The 21485-nt window shown below is 41.6% G+C and overlaps 1 protein-coding gene across 50 annotated transcripts in view; it reads left to right on the plus strand.

Annotated features, from left to right (window-relative positions):
- TTN (titin) overlaps window positions 1–21485 on the plus strand; it is a 272404-nt gene that overhangs the window by 198701 nt on the left and 52218 nt on the right. For all 50 annotated transcript variants that reach the window (XM_070070523.2, XM_070070550.2, XM_070070524.2 and 47 more), the window contains 32 exons: window positions 94–393; window positions 487–804; window positions 1712–2008; window positions 2118–2417; window positions 2511–2825; window positions 2927–3075; window positions 3539–3689; window positions 3779–4060; window positions 5678–5980; window positions 6356–6658; window positions 6764–7045; window positions 7139–7438; window positions 7530–7832; window positions 7934–8242; window positions 8354–8635; window positions 8742–9041; window positions 9125–9418; window positions 9509–12475; window positions 13145–13465; window positions 13558–13842; window positions 13937–14236; window positions 14541–14843; window positions 15256–15531; window positions 15645–15944; window positions 16038–16340; window positions 16985–17284; window positions 18066–18353; window positions 18841–19137; window positions 19224–19526; window positions 19623–19928; window positions 20787–21074; window positions 21167–21457. In XM_070070523.2, coding sequence (XP_069926624.2) covers window positions 94–393; window positions 487–804; window positions 1712–2008; window positions 2118–2417; window positions 2511–2825; window positions 2927–3075; window positions 3539–3689; window positions 3779–4060; window positions 5678–5980; window positions 6356–6658; window positions 6764–7045; window positions 7139–7438; window positions 7530–7832; window positions 7934–8242; window positions 8354–8635; window positions 8742–9041; window positions 9125–9418; window positions 9509–12475; window positions 13145–13465; window positions 13558–13842; window positions 13937–14236; window positions 14541–14843; window positions 15256–15531; window positions 15645–15944; window positions 16038–16340; window positions 16985–17284; window positions 18066–18353; window positions 18841–19137; window positions 19224–19526; window positions 19623–19928; window positions 20787–21074; window positions 21167–21457 — 11916 coding nt within the window. The remainder of the gene's footprint in view (window positions 1–93; window positions 394–486; window positions 805–1711; window positions 2009–2117; window positions 2418–2510; window positions 2826–2926; window positions 3076–3538; window positions 3690–3778; window positions 4061–5677; window positions 5981–6355; window positions 6659–6763; window positions 7046–7138; window positions 7439–7529; window positions 7833–7933; window positions 8243–8353; window positions 8636–8741; window positions 9042–9124; window positions 9419–9508; window positions 12476–13144; window positions 13466–13557; window positions 13843–13936; window positions 14237–14540; window positions 14844–15255; window positions 15532–15644; window positions 15945–16037; window positions 16341–16984; window positions 17285–18065; window positions 18354–18840; window positions 19138–19223; window positions 19527–19622; window positions 19929–20786; window positions 21075–21166; window positions 21458–21485) is intronic.

A 21485-nucleotide genomic window follows, 5' to 3' on the forward strand; every position in this document is an offset into this window, starting at 1 on the left:
GTAAGAAAGACTTTTTAAGTTACTACAGAATAAGAACAAATTCTATTTAAGCAGCAAGGGAGCATTGTTTATATTGTGATTTGCAACCAACAGATGTGCCAGGCCCACCCAAGGACCTGAAAGTCAGTGACATCACCAGGGGCAGCTGCAGACTTTCATGGAAGATACCAGATGATGATGGAGGAGACAGGATCAAAGGCTATGTTATTGAGAAGAAGACCATAGATGGAAAAGCCTGGACCAAAGTCAACCCAAATTGTGGAAGCACTTCATTCACAGTACCTGATCTCATCTCTGAACAGCAATATTTCTTCCGCGTGCGGGCGGAAAACCGTTTTGGAATTGGCCCACCTGTGGAGACCATTCAGAGAACCACTGCCAGAGATCCAATCTGTAAGTCTTAAACTCTCAGGTTAAGAGATCTTCTCAAGACTGAAGGATAGTGTTACTAACAAGGTCTAATACTTCCTTTCACTATTTTTAAAGATCCTCCTGATCCTCCAATTAAACTCAAGATTGGCCTTATAACAAAGAACACAGTACATCTGTCTTGGAAACCACCAAAGAACGATGGGGGCTCCCCTGTCACTCATTATATTGTTGAGTGCCTTGCATGGGACCCTACTGGGAAAAAGAAAGAAGCATGGAGACAGTGCAACAAGCGTGATGTGGAAGAACTGGAATTTACTGTCGAGGACCTCATAGAGGGCGGGGAGTATGAATTCAGAGTCAAAGCTGTTAATGCTGCTGGAGTCAGCAAACCTTCGGAGACTGTTGGCCCTGTGATTGTCAAAGACCAGACATGTAAGTACCGATGTACAGATAGACAGCGTCCTCCTTACGGCTGCTTTTCTAGATATTCGGTAGTGGTCCATGGTGTGTCTGCACATGAGCAATCTACAGTAGGCTGAGTGTAGACGAGGGCACATTACTCAGTTTCTCATCCCCTTGTTCCCAAAGACTTAGCACATTTCCTTACATGGAACCTTTTCTCTATGGGAGGCTATTTTACTAATCAGAAATCAAACAAATCCTCTGCATGCTCCTCAAAAGGTACAGAAAGTAAACAGGCATTATCTTAGCAACTGCTAATACCCATTTATCATGACATTTGAGTTTCTGTTTCTCTATTGAAGAAAAAATTATACTCATTTTCACTGGTAAAATACACACATGTTATAGTGATAATTCTTCCTCTAATTACTATTGCCATTACTACTACTGCATATTTGTTTATTTCTCTCTTCTACATTGAAGAGGGCTATAGTCACTATCTGCTTGGCATACTCCTATACTAGATTTGTGGACAAAAAATTGTTCTGTCTCTATTAGCAATTCTATTTCTTGAAAGGGAACTTCATCTCAGAGTTAACACTTTGAGTCCCTTCATAATTCTGCATAAATAGTAAAGAAAATATCATGATAGAACTCTCAATTTTCACTCTTCTCTGCCATTTTGTCAGAATATGCATATGAATAATGATACCAGGTAAGAGGGGAATAGTAGCTAATATATTTGCCACATACAGATCCAATAAAGGATGAAGGTCTCGTGTACTTGCTCACCAGAATAGCAGAGATGGACCTGTTCTTTATATTGGGTTGGTCTGAATCTCAGATTCAAATGGCTTTATAGTCACTGTGCATTCAACTTTATCCTTTAGTGCTTTTTGCCCCTAGTGACAACTTTTTTAAAAAAAATTTCATTTAGGCCCACCGTCAATTGAGCTAAAGGAATTCATGGAGGTTGAAGAAGGAACTGATGTTCACATTGTGGCCAAGATTAAAGGCGTGCCATTCCCAACACTCACCTGGTTTAAAGCTCCTCCAAAGAAACCTGAAAACAAAGAACCTGTTACCTACGACACCCACGTCAACAAACTGGTGGTGGACGACACTTGCACTCTGGTTATTCCACAGTCTCGCAGGAGTGACACTGCTTTATATACCATCACAGCTGTGAATAACCTGGGAACAGCATCAAAGGAGATGAGACTGAATGTTCTTGGTAAAGATTGCATGGTTTGGTTAAAACTATTATGTTTTTCTCTTCATAAATAATGCTTGGCTTTAAAATCATCTCACTAATAAAATGTACTGGTTTTAACCCACTATAGGTCGTCCAGGTCCTCCAGTGGGACCCATAAAGTTTGAATCTGTTTCAGCAGATCAAATGACCATATCTTGGCTTCCACCTAAAGATGATGGTGGGTCTAAGATTACAAACTATGTCATTGAGAAAAGAGAAGCTAACAGGAAGACATGGGTGCATGTCTCCAGTGAACCTAAAGAGTGTATGTTCACAATTCCCAAATTGCTAGAGGGTCATGAATATGTATTCCGAATTATGGCCCAGAATAAATATGGCATCGGAGAGCCTCTTGACAGTGAACCTGAAACAGCAAGAAACCTCTTCTGTAAGTAGGACACATTTTCACGATCGAAGCCATTCTCTTCTGTGTTTATTAGTACTTTCTTATAAGTCATTATGTGGGTGTTTTTCCTCACAGCTGTCCCTGGAGCACCAGATAAACCAACAGTCAGCAGTGTGACTCGGAACTCCATGACTGTTAACTGGGAAGAGCCAGAATATGATGGCGGCTCTCCTGTGACAGGGTATTGGCTAGAAATGAAAGACACCACCTCGAAGAGATGGAAGAGGGTTAACAGAGATCCTATCAAAGCCATGACTTTGGGTGTTTCTTATAAAGTGACTGGTCTTATTGAAGGCTCTGACTATCAGTTCCGGGTATATGCAATCAACGCTGCTGGTACAGGTCCAGCAAGTTTGCCCTCAGACCCAGTGACTGCCAGAGATCCAGTTGGTAAGCCTCAACCCATTTCTTTCTTTGCTTTTTGAATCTTATTTTCCAAAAAGGGAGCCATGGATCAATCAAGAATGCTAATGGATACTGGGTCTTTTCAGCTCCTCCTGGTCCTCCATTCCCCAAAGTGACAGATTGGACTAAATCATCTGTGGATCTGGAGTGGTCTCCACCACTGAAAGATGGTGGGTCCAAAATAACCGGATATATCGTTGAATACAAAGAAGAAGGAAAAGAAGAATGGGAAAAGGTGGGTATAACTCAGCATTAAGACAATGTACTATGAATAAACTCAAAATGCTATCACTACTCACAGTCCTATGAACTTTCATCTATATTTGGTAGCTTATAAAATCAGAACATGACAATTGTAACTGACCCAATCATCTATAAATAGTAAAAATCTAATAAAAAGCTGAATAGCTTTATTGTTAATTTACCTTTTGGTTATAAAACCTGAAAAGGTGGACTACACATGACCATTTTTTTCCCCAACAGTTTGACAATAATTTTAAAGCATAATTCCTGGGAAGTTGTTCTAGTGCATGTTTATTAGAATAATCTGATCCCTGAAACCTAAACTGCCACCAATTTTCCTGAAGAGAGTAGTTAAATACGCTGCTAGTTATACTGTAGAAAACTATTAAAACAAGAAACTACAAAGCAGTCTCCTGATTATAACACATTGGTTATTTCCCTCCACTCCACCCCAGGGTAAAGACAAAGAAGTGAGAGGAACGAAACTTGTTGTGACAGGACTAAAAGAAGGGGCTTTGTACAAATTTAGAGTTAGAGCCATCAACATTGCTGGCATCGGAGAGCCTGGAGAAGCCACAGATATCATTGAAATGAAAGACAGAATTGGTAATTATTAGTTCTCCTGTTATTTCATCAGTATTTAGGTTTTAGCCTGAAAATGAAAATCACATCTGTAATCTCCAATTGTTTCCCAGTTCCACCGGACCTTCAGCTGGATGCCAGTGTCAGAGATAGAATCGTGGTGCATGCTGGAGGCGTGATCCGAATCATTGCCTACGTGTCTGGGAAGCCTCCTCCAACTGTCACCTGGAACATGAATGAAAGAGCCTTACCCCAAGAAGCCACCATTGAGACCACAGCCATTAGCTCGTCCTTGGTCATCAAGAACTGCCAGAGGAGCCATCAAGGCGTCTATTCTCTTCTTGCCAAAAATGCAGGGGGAGAAAGAAAGAAGAGAATCATTGTTGATGTATTAGGTAAATACTATGATTATTTTGTAATAAAACTCTGCTGCAAACATTCTGGAAAAATATCACCCACAATCCATTAATGATTATCAGAATTTTTAAAGTTTCTTCCTTGCTTTTTGATCCTATGCATATTCTTTATGGATCTGTTTCTATACATAAAGATTTATAACCTGTTTTTTTGTGTAACATGCCACCACAAGTATTTACTATGTACAAGGTGTCTGGCACATAACAAATCTTCCCAGGCAAAAGAATCAATTAATTCACAGGCTTTTATTGGGGTTCCACTCCCGGGCAAGGTTCCACGGCCCCAACAGAGCAACAGAGCAGGGGCTAGGGAAGTCTCGCGTCAGAGATTGGGAGAGCTCCTTTTATAGATTCAGGGCATGGGGGTTAAAGGTTGAGGCGGGTCTGATCCTCATTGGTTGACCTTTAGGCACCTGCAGGGACCTTGACAAGGACTTTCCTCCCTGGAAATAGGCCTCTCCATTCCCGGAAGTAAAGGCCTTCCCTCCTTGCAGATCCCAAAGCTTACCACTATGTTATTATAGTTTCCTAAAGGAAACTTTCCTGCAAATGTACATGAATGTTTAACAATTTGCTGAAGATATTTTCACATTATTGGACTCTGTCCTTCTTTGATAATCATCATAACAATGCAAAAAACTGAAAGCTTTCAGTATTCTACTAGAAGAGAAGCATTGTATTTAATGATCCATATTGCACTTCTAGTTGTTAAATAAAAAGCTTAACTCTATTTCAAAGGGCAAATGGAAAAATGAGATTAAGATGGTATATTTTGGTACAAAAATGTGAAATTCATGCTTAATTTTTTTTGTAGTACACATGATCCATGAACTTTTTGAAGACCTCATGTACAGGACTTTTCATGCTTCTCGTTGGCTGCATGAATCAATGATTTGCTCAGAAAGGGAAGCCCTCCTACTTAGAGCTCTCTCTAATCATGTCTCTAGGCACAGCCTTACTCCTAGCAGCCAGTTCTCCATTGAGTATATGAGTAATTAACACAAAAGTGTCATAAAGAAAAAGAGTTCAGTAAACACTAGTCCTACAAGCTTTTAGGTTAATCTCAAGCTCCTAAACACCCTTTTGCCTAGCAGCCACTACTTTAATTGGTGTACTTCCTCATAAAATTTCTGACTTCCTTAAAATCATTCTGAGATTTTGGGCCTCCTGTGCTTCTCACTGATTGGCTGATCACCCCCGGGGGAGGAGGGAAGTCTCTCCCTCCCTCCCCCACTTTGGAGAGGAAACTAGACACAAAACATGACCGCGCTACTCTTCACCCCTCTCCTGTCTCCCTCTGCGTGCTCCTTCTAGCAGCTCCTTTCTTTCTGACTCAAAGATTACTTTTGTAAAGTGATTTTATTCTCCCTTCAGCTTCTACTAAAACCATGGCAATCAATAACTGTTGGAAATGGTGATATCATTTAAATGTATGGCTGAAAATAGATAGTAGGGAAGGGAACAATTCAAGTACTAGATACAAACCCTTATTTTCTTCATAATGAAATTTTTGTCTCCTTAAAAATGGAATGTAGCCAATGTTGAGCATTACAGTTCCTTGAAGACCAAATGTCTTCTTCTTTCTCCTCCTTCCAGATGTGCCAGGTCCTGTTGGAATACCATTCCTCTCTGACAACTTAACCAATGACTCCTGCAAACTGACATGGTTTTCTCCAGAAGATGATGGAGGCTCTCCAATCACCAACTATGTCATTGAAAAGCGGGAAGCTGACCGCAGAGCCTGGACCCCAGTGACCTATACAGTTACCCGACAAAATGCTACTGTCCAGGGTCTCATTGAAGGAAAAGCCTACTTTTTCCGAATTGCAGCTGAGAACAGTATCGGCATGGGCCCATTTGTTGAGACACCAAATGCACTTGTCATCAGAGATCCAATAAGTAAGTAGAATAGCTGTGAAAGAGATTAAGAGAATTGATGTGGTTTACTGAAATCTTTCCTTGTATACTACATGGATTTTTAAAAATTTCTCACTTAATGGCATTAAAAGAAGCTGAATTATTTTCCTAACTCTAAAACTTCTGATGCTGGAGACCTTTCCTAAATTATTTAACCTCAATGAACTTGTAATTCCTCCTCTGTCAGTCAAGGAAATTAGGTTCTATTGGGTCCTTTTTAGGTTTAATAGTTCTGCTATGAGATCTCTTTTGTTACCTATGAAGCAGGCAGTTTGAAATGTTGAAATTCATTCCCCAGAAGGCAATATTTAGTACACTCCTAAAGTGACATTTTTCCCACTTTAATTTTACTTGCAGCTGTACCAGAGCGCCCTGAAGACCTGGAAGTCAAAGAAGTTACTAAAGATAGTGTAACTTTGACTTGGAATCCTCCAAAATATGATGGTGGATCAGAAATTATTAACTATGTCCTAGAAAGCCGACTCATTGGAACTGAGAAGTTCCATAAAGTCACAACTGACAACTTGCTTAGCAGAAAATACACCGTTAAAGGCTTAAAAGATGGTGATACCTATGAGTACCGTGTCAGTGCCGTCAATATTGTTGGACAAGGCAAACCATCTTTTTGTACCAAGCCAATCACTTGTAAAGATGAGCTGGGTATGTATTGCCTTCAAGACAATGTGTCCATTTCTAGATGTTACAAGTCATAGTCAAAAGTGACTTGCCTTTATCTCTAATTATACATCTAACTATACATTTCAGCTCCTCCAACACTTGATCTTGACTTCAGAGACAAGCTCACAATTCGAGTTGGTGAAGCTTTTGCCCTCACTGGCCGTTACTCGGGCAAACCAAAGCCCAAAGTCAGCTGGTTCAAAGATGAGGCTGATGTACTAGAAGATGATCGCACTCATATCAAGACCACGCCAACAACACTGGCTCTGGAGAAGATCAAAGCCAAGCGATCAGATTCTGGCAAATACTGTGTAGTGGTGGAGAATAGCACAGGTTCCAGGAAAGGCTTCTGTCAAGTTAATGTTGTTGGTAAGTATGACTTTGAGGGAAGAGTAGACCTTCTGTTCTTTCAAAAGCAGGAATAGATATAATATTTTGTGCTATGATTTCTTTTTTTCTCAGACCGTCCTGGACCACCAGTGGGACCAGTGATTTTTGATGAAGTGACCAAAGAGTACATGGTTATCTCTTGGAAGCCACCTTTAGATGATGGAGGAAGTGAAATTACAAACTATATTATTGAGAAGAAGGAGTTGGGTAAAGATGTTTGGATGCCTGTGACATCTGCAAGTGCTAAAACAACATGCAAAGTTCCTAAACTACTTGAAGGAAAAGATTATATTTTCCGGATACATGCTGAAAATCTCTATGGAATAAGTGATCCTCTGGTGTCTGATTCAATGAAGGCCAAAGATCGTTTCAGTATGTGTTATGTTTCTTTTTGGTGACTCAGTGCTTGAAATGCTTCATTAAAAAATGAAGTTTATAATATATTTTGCCAACATTTTTATAGGGGTTCCTGATGCACCTGAGCAGCCAATTGTTACAGAAATTACCAAGGACTCTGCATTAGTAACCTGGAACAAACCAAATGATGGAGGAAAGCCCATAACAAACTACATCCTGGAAAAGAGGGAAACTATGTCGAAACGGTGGGCTAGAGTTACCAAAGATCCTATACACCCATACACTAAATTCAGGGTTCCTGATCTTCTAGAAGGATGTCAGTATGAATTCCGGGTTTCTGCAGAAAATGAAATTGGTATTGGAGATCCAAGTCCACCATCCAAACCATTCTTTGCTAGAGATCCAATTGGTACAGTATTGAAACATTCATTTAGTTTTCACATTATCTAACTTATTTTTCTACTATATTCTAATTCATTTTTGTTCTCTCCCTCCTCATTTATTGTGTAGCTAAACCAAGTCCACCTGTTAACCCTGAAGCAGTAGACACAACATGTAGTTCAGTTGATCTCACTTGGCAGCCACCACGTCGTGATGGTGGTAGCAAGATTCTGGGTTACATTGTTGAGTACCAGAAGGTTGGAGATGAAGAGTGGAGAAGAGCCAATCACACCCCTGAGTCATGTCCTGAAACTAAATACAAAGTCACTGGTCTTCGGGATGGTCAAACCTATAAGTTCAGAATCATGGCAGTCAACGAAGCTGGTGAATCAGATCCAGCTCACGTGCCAGAACCAGTACTAGTGAAAGACAGACTTGGTGAGTAAAATGGTCTCACTTGCATTTTCAAGGAAAATCGTATCTTTAGGTGCTTTGCTGTAATATGTACTATTGGATAAAATATAAATATACTGTTTTCATTTTTTCTAGAACCTCCTGATCTCATACTTGATGCCAACATGGCAAGAGAACAACACATTAGGGTTGGTGATACTCTAAGACTTAGTGCCATCATCAAAGGAGTGCCATTCCCAAAAGTAACGTGGAAAAAGGAAGACAGAGAGGCTCCAACTAAAGCAAGAATTGATGTCACTCCAGTTGGTAGCAAGCTTGAAATTCGTAACGCTGCCCATGAAGACGGTGGAATTTATTCCTTAACAGTGGAGAATCCAGCTGGTTCAAAAACTGTTTCAGTAAAAGTACTTGTATTAGGTAAGATTTTTAATGCTTAACACCACTGGAAATAATTTTTTGAGACATTTTGAGCTCTTATCCGGTTTAAATCACTTACATAACACTTTAATTTAACACTTTTTAGACAAACCTGGGCCACCAAGAGATCTGGAAGTGAGTGAAATTAGAAAAGATTCTTGTTACCTTACTTGGAAGGAACCGCTGGATGATGGTGGCTCTGTTGTTACTAACTATGTGGTTGAGAGGAGAGATGTTGCCAGTGCCCAGTGGTCACCTCTTTCAACTACATCAAAGAAAAAGAGTCATTTGGCTAAACATCTGAATGAAGGCAATCAGTATCTCTTCCGAGTAGCCGCTGAGAACCAGTACGGGCGTGGTCCTTTTGTTGAAACACCTAAGCCCATCAAGGCTGTGGATCCCCTCCGTAAGTTGCCTTCTCTGGATACACAATTGTGGTTTGACTGTCTTTGGGAATATTACTGATTCATCGCATCTTCTTTTTTAAAGATCCCCCAGGGCCACCCAAGAACCTGCACCACGTAGATGTTGACAAGACTGAAGTCTCCCTTGTGTGGAATAAGCCAGATCGTGATGGTGGCTCTCCAATCACTGGATATTTGGTGGAATATCAGGAAGAAGGTGCCCAGGACTGGATTAAGTTCAAGACTGTGACAAATTTAGAGTGTGTTGTTACTGGGCTACAACAAGGAAAGACCTATAGATTCCGTGTAAAAGCTGAAAATATTATAGGTCTTAGTCTCCCTGATACAACAATTCCAATAGAATGCCAAGAAAAACTAGGTGATTATTTTGTATTGGAATTTTCATTTTATTCTTTAAATGACTTAGGTTGTGAAATCAAAGTCTAATTTCCTCACGTTTACTTTCCAGTGCCTCCATCTGTGGAGCTAGATGTGAAATTAATTGAAGGCCTTGTGGTAAAAGCTGGAACTACGGTCAGATTCCCTGCTATTATAAGAGGTGTGCCCATTCCTACAGTAAAGTGGACAACCGATGGGAGTGAGATTAAAACAGATGATCACTACACAGTGGAAACTGACAACTTCTCATCAGTCCTTACCATTAAGAACTGCTTAAGGAAAGACACTGGGGAATATCAAATCACAGTGTCCAATGCAGCTGGTACCAAAACAGTACCTGTCCATCTTACTGTTCTTGATGTCCCTGGTCCACCAACAGGTCCTATCAACATTCTGGAGGTGACTCCTGAATATATGACTATCTCATGGCAGCCACCTAAGGATGATGGCGGAAGCCCTGTGATAAATTATATTGTTGAGAAACAAGACACAAGGAAAGACACGTGGGGTGTTGTCTCTTCAGGAAGCAGTAAGCTGAAGCTGAAAGTCCCACATCTGCAAAAGGGCTGTGAATATGTTTTCCGGGTTAAAGCAGAGAATAAGATGGGTGTTGGTCCTCCCCTTGACTCCACACCCACCGTTGCCAAACATAAGTTTAGTCCTCCATCTCCTCCGGGCAAGCCAGTGGTTACTGATGTTACTGAAAACGCTGCAACAGTGTCGTGGACCCTGCCAAAATCAGATGGCGGCAGCCCCATAACTGGTTACTATGTGGAGCGTCGAGAAGTAAATGGCAAGTGGGTGAGGGTCAACAAAACACCTATAGCTGACCTGAAGTACAGAGTGACCGGACTCTATGAGGGCAACACCTATGAGTTTAGAGTTTTCGCTGAAAATCTTGCAGGCCTAAGCAACCCATCCCCAAGCTCTGACCCGATAAAAGCTTGCCGGCCCATCAAACCACCTGGACCACCTATTAATCCGAAACTGAAAGACAAGACCAGAGAAACAGCTGACTTGGTGTGGACAAAGCCTCTCAGTGATGGCGGCAGCCCCATTCTGGGATACGTAGTAGAATGTCAGAAACCTGGCACGACAAAATGGGACAGGATCAATAAGGATGAACTCATCAGGCAATGTGCCTTTAGGGTACCAGGACTAATCGAAGGAAATGAGTACAGATTTCGGATAAAGGCAGCTAATATCGTAGGAGAGGGAGAACCAAGAGAACTGGCAGAATCTGTGATTGCGAAAGACATCCTTCATCCTCCAGAAGTAGAACTTGACGTGACTTGTCGTGATGTCATTACTGTCAGAGTGGGCCAAACTATCCGCATTCTTGCTCGAGTCAAAGGCAGACCTGAACCAGACATAACTTGGTCGAAGGAAGGCAAAGTATTGGTCCGAGATAAGCGGGTTGACCTAATCCACGATCTGCCTCGTGTTGAGTTACAGATTAAAGAGGCTGTTAGAACAGATCATGGCAAGTATATCATCTCGGCTAAGAACAGCAGCGGACATGCCCAGGGTTCAGCCATTGTTAATGTCCTCGACAGACCTGGGCCTTGCCAGAATTTGAAGGTTACCAATGTAACCAAGGAGAACTGTACCATTTCTTGGGAAAACCCACTAGATAATGGTGGCTCAGAGATAACAAATTTCATAGTAGAATATCGCAAGCCAAATCAGAGGGGCTGGTCAATCATTGCTTCAGATGCCACTAAGAGACTAATCAAGGCCAACCTTCGAGCCAATGATGAGTACTATTTCCGAGTTTGTGCAGAAAACAAAGTAGGTGTCGGGCCAACCATTGAAACAAAAACTCCAATTCTGGCTATCAATCCTATTGACAGACCGGGAGAGCCTGAAAACCTTCATATTGCAGATAAAGGGAAGACATTTGTCTATCTAAAGTGGCGGCGTCCTGACTACGACGGTGGCAGCCCGAATCTGTCCTATCATGTGGAGAGGAGGCTGAAAGGTTCTACCGACTGGGAAAGGGTGCATAAAGGAAGCATTAAAGAGACCCACTACATGGTTGACAAATGTGTTGAAAACCAGATTTATGAATTTAGAGTACAAACAAAGAACGAAGGTGGGGAAAGTGATTGGGTAAAGACAGAGGAAGTTGTTGTGAAGGAAGACTTACAGAAACCAGTACTTGATCTGAAATTAAGTGGGGTGCTGACTGTCAAAGCCGGAGAAACCATTAGACTTGAGGCAGGTGTTAGAGGCAAACCGTTCCCAGAAGTTGTATGGACCAAGGACAAAGATGCTACAGACTTCACAAGATCACCGAGAGCCAAGATTGATACCAGTGCTGACTCATCGAAATTTTCTCTTACTAAAGCAAAGAGAAGTGATGGCGGTAAATATGTAGTTACAGCAACTAACACAGCTGGCAGTTTTGTGGCCTATGCCACCGTCAATGTTTTAGATAAGCCTGGTCCTGTCAGAAACCTGAAAATCACTGACGTGTCCAGTGATAGGTGTACTATCCGCTGGGATCCACCAGAAGATGATGGCGGCTGTGAAATCCAAAATTACATTCTAGAAAAATGTGAGAGCAAGCGAATGGTTTGGTCTACCTATTCTGCTACTGTCTTGACACCCGGTACGACAGTAACACGTCTCATAGAAGGAAATGAATATATTTTCCGAGTCCGTGCAGAAAATAAAATAGGCACAGGGCCTCCTACAGAAAGTAAACCAGTCATAGCAAAAACCAAATATGATAGACCTGGTCGCCCTGATCCCCCGGAAGTCACCAAAGTAAGCAAAGAAGAGATGACTGTGGTTTGGAGTCCTCCTGAGTACGATGGTGGAAAGTCTATAACAGGATACTATTTGGAGAAAAAGGAAAAACATTCAGTACGATGGGTCCCTGTTAACAAGAGTGCCATCCCTGAGAGGCGTTTGAAAGTACAGAATCTCATCCCAGGACATGAATATCAGTTCCGTGTCAAGGCAGAAAATGAAATTGGAGTTGGAGAACCAAGCTTGCCATCAAGACCAGTGGTGGCGAAAGACCCCATAGGTACGACATTCTTGGTTTTTCTTCTTTTATGTCACACAGATGGTTCATCTTTTTTATTCTTTGTTTTACTATAAAGAGAACAGACTTCATGTATTACATAGGTGCGGTGCTAAGAAGTTAACCATATTCCCCTCCCTGCTCCCTCCAATCTTCCTCCTTGCCTCCCTTTTCTCTTCATTAATTTGCAAAGACATAATTTTAATCCACTCTATAATCACAAGCTTAATTTACTACTAACCATAATATTCAACAAGTAAAAAAACAGGAAGACCATAGTTTCACAGGAGTGTAAATAAGGGCTAAAAATGACAATCATATCATAATATGTCTATTTCATTCCTATACATTTTTTGTATTCTATCTTGACTGCCATATATCAGAGAAAACATACAATATTTGACTTTTTTGAGACTGGCTTATTTCACTAAGCATAATGGATTTTGTGCACATAGGTATTAGATCAATAAATTAAATCCATAATATCAAAACTTTGTTTTAGCCAATATTTTTCCAAATATACCTTTCATCAAATCAACTAAAATATACAATGATAGATTAAAAAGAACTAAATGAGAAATTGAATGGCCTAAGTTTAATTAATTTAAAATTGAAGTATCACTAGTGGAAGTTAACCATGTGTGCATTTATTCTCCTATAATTTCTTTTCAGAACCACCTGGTCCACCAATCAATCTCAAAGTGGTTGATACAACCAAGAGTTCTATAACTCTTAGCTGGGGAAAACCAGTCTATGATGGTGGCGCACCAATAATTGGCTATGTTGTAGAAGTGAGACCAAAAATAGCAGACGCATCACCTGACGAAGGCTGGAAAAGGTGCAATGCCGCAGCCCAGCTTGTTCGCACAGAATTCACCGTCACCAGCTTGGATGAAAACCAGGAATATGAATTCAGGGTGTGTGCCCAAAACCAAGTTGGCATTGGACGCCCTGCAGAACTAAAGGAAGCTATCAAACCTAAAGAAATCCTTGGTGAGGCCCTCCTTTGGCACATGTCACCTCTTGTAAAATTCCCCCACAATCTGAAAAAACAAGCGACCTAATGACTTTCATGTCATTTGCAGAACCTCCGGAGATTGATCTGGACGCGAGCATGAGGAAACTGGTCGTAGTGAGAGCAGGCTGCCCTATTCGACTGTTCGCCATTGTGAGAGGGCGACCAGCTCCTAAAGTCACCTGGCGGAAAGTGGGTATTGATAATGTGGTCAGAAAAGGACAAGTGGACCTGGTGGACACCATGGCCTTCCTCGTCATCCCCAATTCTACCCGTGATGACTCAGGGAAATACTCCTTAACACTCGTGAACCCAGCAGGGGAAAAGGCTGTATTCGTGAATGTCAGAGTATTAGGTGGGTTGCCATAGCGCATCTCCCCTTCCTGACACAAATTAGTTAATAAGGCTGTGGAGGCAACCTATAAATCTGATGCTGTGGTGTGTTGCAGATACTCCTGGACCTGTGTCTGATTTAAAAGTTTCAGATGTCACTAAAACATCATGTCATGTGTCCTGGGCCCCTCCTGAAAATGATGGTGGAAGCCAAGTGACACACTATATTGTGGAGAAACGGGATGCGGAGAGAAAGACGTGGTCAATAGTTAACCCTGAAGTTAAGAAAACAAGCTGCCAAGTGACCAACCTTGTCCCTGGGAATGAGTATTACTTCAGAGTGACTGCTGTCAACGAGTATGGCCCCGGCGTCCCAGCAGATGTCCCGAAACCAGTGCTCGCCTCAGATCCTCTAAGTAAGTAGTATTTTACTTCCCCCTTTATCTCCAGTCACCTGTTTTCAGACGGCCAAGATACCAATACCATTACCATCTCAATCCACTAGTGAAAGGGACTGAATAGTTAACAGTACAGTTGTTATCTCATTCGGGGAAGCCTGTGGGATTCTTCTTGGCCTCATACTTTTTGCTTGCACAGTACTGACCTGCAGGGTGTATGCACTTTGAAGCGTAACGACATGCTAAAACTCAGCCTTACACTCACAAAGCAGACTTGCTAAGGTTCCTTAGATGATTTTCCTGAATCACTTTTTTCTTCTAGGTGAGCCTGACCCTCCAAGGAAACTGGAGGTGACTGAAATGACAAAGAACAGTGCGACCTTAGCCTGGCTGCCTCCCTTGCGTGATGGAGGTGCTAAGATTGATGGCTATATCATCAGCTACAGAGAAGAAGACCAGCCTGCAGATCGCTGGACAGAGTACTCAGTGGTAAAAGATCTCAGCCTTGTCATCACTGGCCTCAAGGAAGGAAAGAAGTACAAGTTTAGAGTAGCGGCCAGAAATGCCGTGGGAGTCAGTCTGCCAAGAGAGGCTGAAGGAGTCTATGAAGCCAAAGAACAGCTGAGTAAGTAGTCGTGGCTTCACTTGGATCACGCAACAAAAGCTCCTGGGCTTTCTAGGCATTTCTCCCTGAGGAAGACAGTTCAAGAAATACCTGGAAACCAGTGGAGCATAGTGGTTTTCAGATACTTAGGTCCACAGCCCATAGTAACTAAACTTTGAATCATGATTTGATATGTACACACATTGGTATAGCTGAAGAAATTTGCTTGAAATAATGTTTATCTTTCTTAGGTGGACTACATGTGCTATTTCCCATTGTATTCTATTTCATTCCTTTTAGAAATATTGACTGTCAGGAAACACTAATTTGAACCCACTAAAAGCGTTGCAAACTACAGTTTGAAAAATCCCTAGTATAGTTCCCCACTGGAATTAAACCCCTAAAATGTAATATATTTTCCTTTTGTTTTTAGTACCACCCAAGATCCTTATGCCAGAGCAAATTACTATTAAAGCTGGGAAGAAACTCCGAATTGAAGCCCACGTGTATGGAAAGCCTCAGCCCATCTGCAAATGGAAAAAAGGAGAAGACGACGTTGTCACATCCAGCCACCTGGCAGTGCATAAGGCAGAGAGTTCTTCCATTCTGATCATAAAAGATGTCACCAGGAAGGACAGTGGCTACTACAGCCTCACAGCAGAGAACAGTTCCGGGACAGACACTCAGAAAATCAAAGTTATAGTCATGGGTAGGTGAAGCACTAGACAGATGGCAATGTAAAGTAGACCAAAAAGCCCCCCTCCCCCCAACCCCACTGCAGGAAATCTCTTTTTTACATGACTTTCCTCTTGGTTCACGCAGATGCCCCCGGGCCCCCGCAGCCTCCGTTCGACATTTCTGACATAGACGCCGACGCTTGCTCCCTGTCCTGGCATATCCCGCTGGAAGATGGAGGCAGTAACATCACCAACTACATCGTGGAGAAGTGTGATGTGAGCCGAGGCGACTGGGTCACAGCTCTGGCGTCGGTCACAAAAACTTCCTGCAGGATCGGAAAGTTGATTCCAGGCCAGGAGTATGTTTTCCGGGTCCGTGCTGAAAACCGATTTGGCATTTCCGAGCCTCTCCAGTCTCCAAAGATGCTTGCTCAGTTCCCATTTGGTAGGTCTTCTTCAAGGAGGAAAAAATATTTTTTTTTCTTTCTAATCTATTACTTAAGCTCAAAACTGACATTTCCCTCGTCTTCATCTCCAGGTGTTCCTAGTGAACCCAAGAATGCCCGTGTCACCAAAGTCAACAAAGACTGCATATTTGTTGCGTGGGACAGACCAGACAGTGATGGAGGGAGCCCCATCACCGGTTATCTGATTGAACGCAAAGAAAGGAACAGTTTGCTCTGGGTGAAAGCCAATGACACTGCTGTCCGGTCAACTGAATATCCTTGTGCTGGCCTTGTAGAAGGTCTTGAGTACTCATTCAGAATCTATGCCCTAAACAAAGCTGGATCCAGCCCACCCAGCAAACCAACAGAATATGTAACTGCAAGAACACCAGTTGGTAAGTAATATATCTATTTGTAGTATTATGGAGGCACATTTAAAACTTGGAATCTAAAATTACCATTTCCTGTTATGAATATCTCTTCCTTACCATAGAAAGTATTACATATAACTCTTATAAACACACAGCAAAGACTAGAAAATGCATACTGGCTGGATGAGGATTAACGTGGGATGGGGGAGGATGTTTGGCACAGTTGGTTCAGACACCATGTGGGCCACCCATATTGGGGTGCCTGGATTTCAAGTCCTTATTCCACTTCCAATCCAGCTTCCTGCTAAAGAGCGTCCTGGGAGATGCTGGCAGGTGCTAGCTCAAGTACTGAGTCTGCCACCAATGTGGGGGAGCCAGATGGAGTTCTGGGTTCCTGCCTTTGGCTTGGCCCAACCCCAGCTGTTCAGTGCATTTGAGGAATGAACCAGGCAATGGGAAAGCTGTTTCTCTCCACCCACCCATCTGTGTGTGTGTGTGTCTCTGTCTCTCCCTTTCAAATAAATAAGTAAATCTTTTTTAAAATGCCAACTGGGACAGTTGGCATCCTGTAGAGCTTGGTACTTCGCAGCAGGGAGGATTATGTGAAATACAGAAGCTAAAATTTCTGCTATTATGATAAATGCTGAGAATACCTCTTTTGGTTTTAGATCCTCCTGGGAAGCCTGAAGTTATTGATGTTACCAAGAGTACTGTATCCCTCATCTGGGCCCGACCGAAGCATGATGGAGGAAGCAAAATTATTGGCTATTTCGTAGAGGCTTGCAAACTTCCTGGTGATAAGTGGGTACGGTGCAATACTACACCACACCAGATTCCCCACGAAGAGTACACAGTCACTGGCTTAGAAGAGAATGCTCAGTACCAATTCAGAGCAATTGCCAAGACAGCAGTCAACATCAGCCAGCCCTCTGAACCTTCGGACCCAGTGACTATCCATGCAGAGAATGGTACGATTTTGTTGAGTGTTCTAAGTGAAGATGAGCAGCCTTCATGATGTTAATCTCTCCTACTGAAAAACCAAACCGCTGTCTATGAAAGAAGGAAAAATAAAATGATTATAATTTCTAGCATCTGTATAGAAAGTATTTATTACAAGAACTTTAATGACATGCTAAACTAAAAGGCAGGATACAAAACTGTCAGGAGTGTGTAATTTCAACAATACACAATCACAAAAAGATGATAGATACACCAGGTTGATAATACTAAAAAATTAGGTGTGTTGGAATTATGGGTAATGTTTACCTTTTTTCCTTATTCTTTCAGAATTTTCAAATTGCTACAGTAGACTTGTATTTCTCATTTATAATCAAAAAATCCCATTCTTGGTGGTGAATAGAGGCTGGAGGAGAGGAATCAGGGATGAGGAAAGTGGAGATATTGATGAAAGGGGCAACAGTTCAGTTCAGAGGAATGAGTGTTAGGGATCCATTGCGCAGCATTGTGACTATACTTAACAAATTGCTGAAAGAGTTGATTTTAAATGTTCTCACCATAGAAAAAAGAGTAGGTGAGCTTATGGAAATAATAATCATTCCACAATGTATGTATATGCAAAACATCACATTGTGCTCATAAATACATACAATTATTTTGTGTGCTCTTAAAAATAAAGAAAATCCCCTTCTTGAAGGAGACATAGCAGGTGAATTTCCCATTTATAATTAATAAGAATTACACAAAAATAGCTTTGCATATATTAAATTCTTTTATCCTATTTCTTTCCAGTTCCTCCCAGGATAGACCTGAGTGTGGCTATGAAATCTCTGCTGACTGTGAAAGCTGGAACTAATGTTTGCTTGGATGCTACTGTTTTTGGCAAACCAATGCCAACAGTTTCTTGGAAGAAAGAAGGCACAGTGCTGAAACCAGCAGAAGGCATAAAGATGGCCATGCAGCGGAACTTGTGCACCTTGGAGCTGTTCAGCGTGAACCGGAAGGACTCGGGAGACTACACTATCACTGCTGAGAATTCAAGCGGTTCCAAATCAGCCACCATCAAGCTTAAAGTGCTAGGTAACTAAAGCACTTCATTAGAATCCTGTATTTTACCATGGTTGATGAGATGCAAATAGAATTTAAAATATAATATGTGAGAGGAGATATAAGGGGGCCTTCAAAAAGATCATGAAAATGTATATTATAAAAAACAATATAAGAATTTCACAATTTTTTGCATCAGAATAAACTTCTTAAATTCCATTTCTCCGTGAACTTTTGAAGGCCCTTCATACATGTCCTGACACACATTTTCTAGGTACAGATTTTTCTTATCACAAAACAGCAGTGTTTTAGAGCTTTATAGAGCATTTGGGTCACATAGTCCAGTTACCTAATTTTACATAAGTGGAAACTAAGATTCTGAAGAATTTCGTGGCTTCCAAGGTCAAACAAGAAGTTAGTGACAGACAATATAAAGATGGCTCCAGACCTCCACTCTATACTCATGGCCCATTTTACTCATGTTAGTGAAAGACTTCACTTTTCATTCTTCTTCTTGCAGATAGACCAGGTCCTCCGGCATCTGTTAAAATCAACAAAATGTATTCAGATCGTGCAATGCTTTCATGGGAACCTCCTCTTGAGGATGGAGGCTCAGAAATCACCAACTACATTGTTGACAAACGTGAAACGAGCAGGCCCAACTGGGCTCAAGTCTCTGCTAATGTGCCCATCACCAGCTGCAGTGTGGAGAAGCTCATAGAGGGCCATGAGTATCAGTTCCGTATTTGTGCTGAAAATAAGTATGGAGTGGGCGATCCAGTCTTCACCGAACCAGCAATTGCTAAAAATCCATACGGTAGGCGCATCTTCCTGTAGTGTTTCATTTCCCTTTAGATACTAGCTTTTAGCTTGGGGAACTGACTCTCCCATCAATCTCTGCAGACCCTCCTGGGCGTTGTGATCCTCCTGTCATTAGCAACGTAACCAAAGATCACATGACAGTCAGCTGGAAACCGCCTGCAGATGATGGCGGCTCACCCATCACTGGCTATCTGCTTGAAAAGCGGGAAACCCATGCAGTGAACTGGACTAAGGTCAACAGGAAACCTGTTATCGAAAGAACGATAAAAGCAACAGGTCTCCAAGAAGGTACTGAGTATGAGTTCCGAGTTACAGCCATAAACAAAGCTGGACCAGGCAAACCCAGTGACGCCTCCAAAGCTGTATATGCACAGGATCCTCTCTGTAAGTTCTCGCGAAAGAGTCCTACATCCCGTTATCTTCAGAACTGAACAACTAAGAATAACGTTTTAATAAAAATGTTCTGCTTTTTACCCACAGATCCTCCTGGCCCACCAGCTTTCCCTAAGGTTTACGACACGACCCGTAGCTCCGTGAGTCTGTCTTGGGGCAAGCCAGCCTATGATGGGGGTAGTCCTATCATTGGTTATCTCGTGGAAGTGAAGCGAGCTGACACTGATAACTGGGTGAGGTGCAACTTGCCACAGAAGCTGCAGAAAACGCGCTTCGAGGTTACGGGCCTGATGGAAAACACAGAATATCAGTTCCGGGTGTATGCTGTTAATAAGGTCGGATACAGTGACCCCAGTGACGTGCCAGATAAACACTGCCCCAAGGACATCTTAAGTAAGTATTACCATGAGAATGATAAAAGGCCATTTTCCTCAACCATATCAGGAGGAAGAACAGAACTCCCTTATGCATAGATTTATTTACTTGCAAGTTTTAGTGCTAGTGATTCTAGAAGTACACTTTAGGAGAGGTGGGTTGGTACTTCATGGTATTCTGTAATAGGAAAAATGGAAGGCAAGGTGATTTATGGTTTTGAAAAGCTTTTCTGTACATACATGAGAATTTCATGTCTTCAAAAGAATATGAAATAGGGAAATTTTATTCTGAGAAGAGGTTTTTTTAAGTAATGAGTTATTTTTCTTTCTTAGTTATTTTCTCTTCACATCCAACCTTCCCACAAAGATGTAAGGGGTAGGTCTCCATGTTAACATCCCTTCCCCCTAGTTCATCTATTGACTTATTTTCCAAAACCATTTCCCACTTAGTTTTAATTACTCTGTATTATATTTCACCCCTATGTAGTTTTCTTCCTATAATAAAAAAGAAAATACAAGGCACAGAGTGCCTTCATTAATTATAGAAAATAAAGAGAAAAAAAGAAGGGAAGAGAGCCAAGAATCAGTCAACTACTTTCTTTTATTTTATGTGGAGCCTCATAGTATGTATTGCTCATGAGGACAGGCACAGACTCTATGGGAAAAACTTGGTTGATCCCAGGACATACTAGAAATTGGGAAGATCAACAATTGGTACATAATATTGGAATTGTTTTGAGGATTATATTAAAGGTGTTTCACAGAACAAGAAATAGGTTCTGGGGGGAATCAAAGGAGTGATAAGGCCAGTTCTCAAAAATACATTTGATCATTAACTTTTTATCATTTTAACTTTCTTCACCCCAAAACTGAATAGTTCCACCTGAGGGAGAACTTGATGCGGATCTCAGGAAAACACTCATATTACGTGCTGGAGTTACAATGAGACTGTATGTCCCAGTAAAAGGACGCCCACCTCCGAAGATTACTTGGTCCAAACCAAATGTCAATCTAAGAGAACGGATTGGACTGGATATAAAATCAACTGATTTTGACACTTTCTTGCGCTGTGAAAATGTGAACAAATATGATGCAGGAAAATACATCTTGACCTTGGAGAACAGCTGTGGTAAAAAGGAATATACCATCGTAGTGAAAGTACTTGGTAAGTATGTTTGAAGAAAAGAAGCATGTGTGTTTAAAACTAGAGCTTGTGGATCTTTTTACATGTTTATTTTTAATTTTCTATTTGACCAGATACTCCTGGGCCACCTGTCAATGTGACTGTTAAGGAAATATCCAGAGATTCTGCTTACATTACCTGGGATCCTCCCATTGTTGATGGCGGAAGCCCCATCATCAACTATGTGGTAGAAAAACGTGATGCAGAGAGGAAGTCCTGGTCTACAGTGACGACTGAGTGCTCGAAAACAAGCTTCAGAGTATCGAACTTGGAGGAAGGAAAATCCTACTTCTTCAGGGTGTTTGCTGAAAATGAGTATGGCATTGGTGATCCCGGCGAAACACGTGATGCCGTCAAAGCTTCAGGTAAGCAAATGGGCTGCCCATCATTTTG

Source organism: Oryctolagus cuniculus, chromosome 3, assembly GCF_051225735.1.
Source record: "Oryctolagus cuniculus isolate XC-2025 breed Fujian yellow rabbit chromosome 3, ASM5122573v1, whole genome shotgun sequence".
Classification (NCBI taxonomy): Eukaryota; Metazoa; Chordata; class Mammalia; order Lagomorpha; family Leporidae; genus Oryctolagus; species Oryctolagus cuniculus.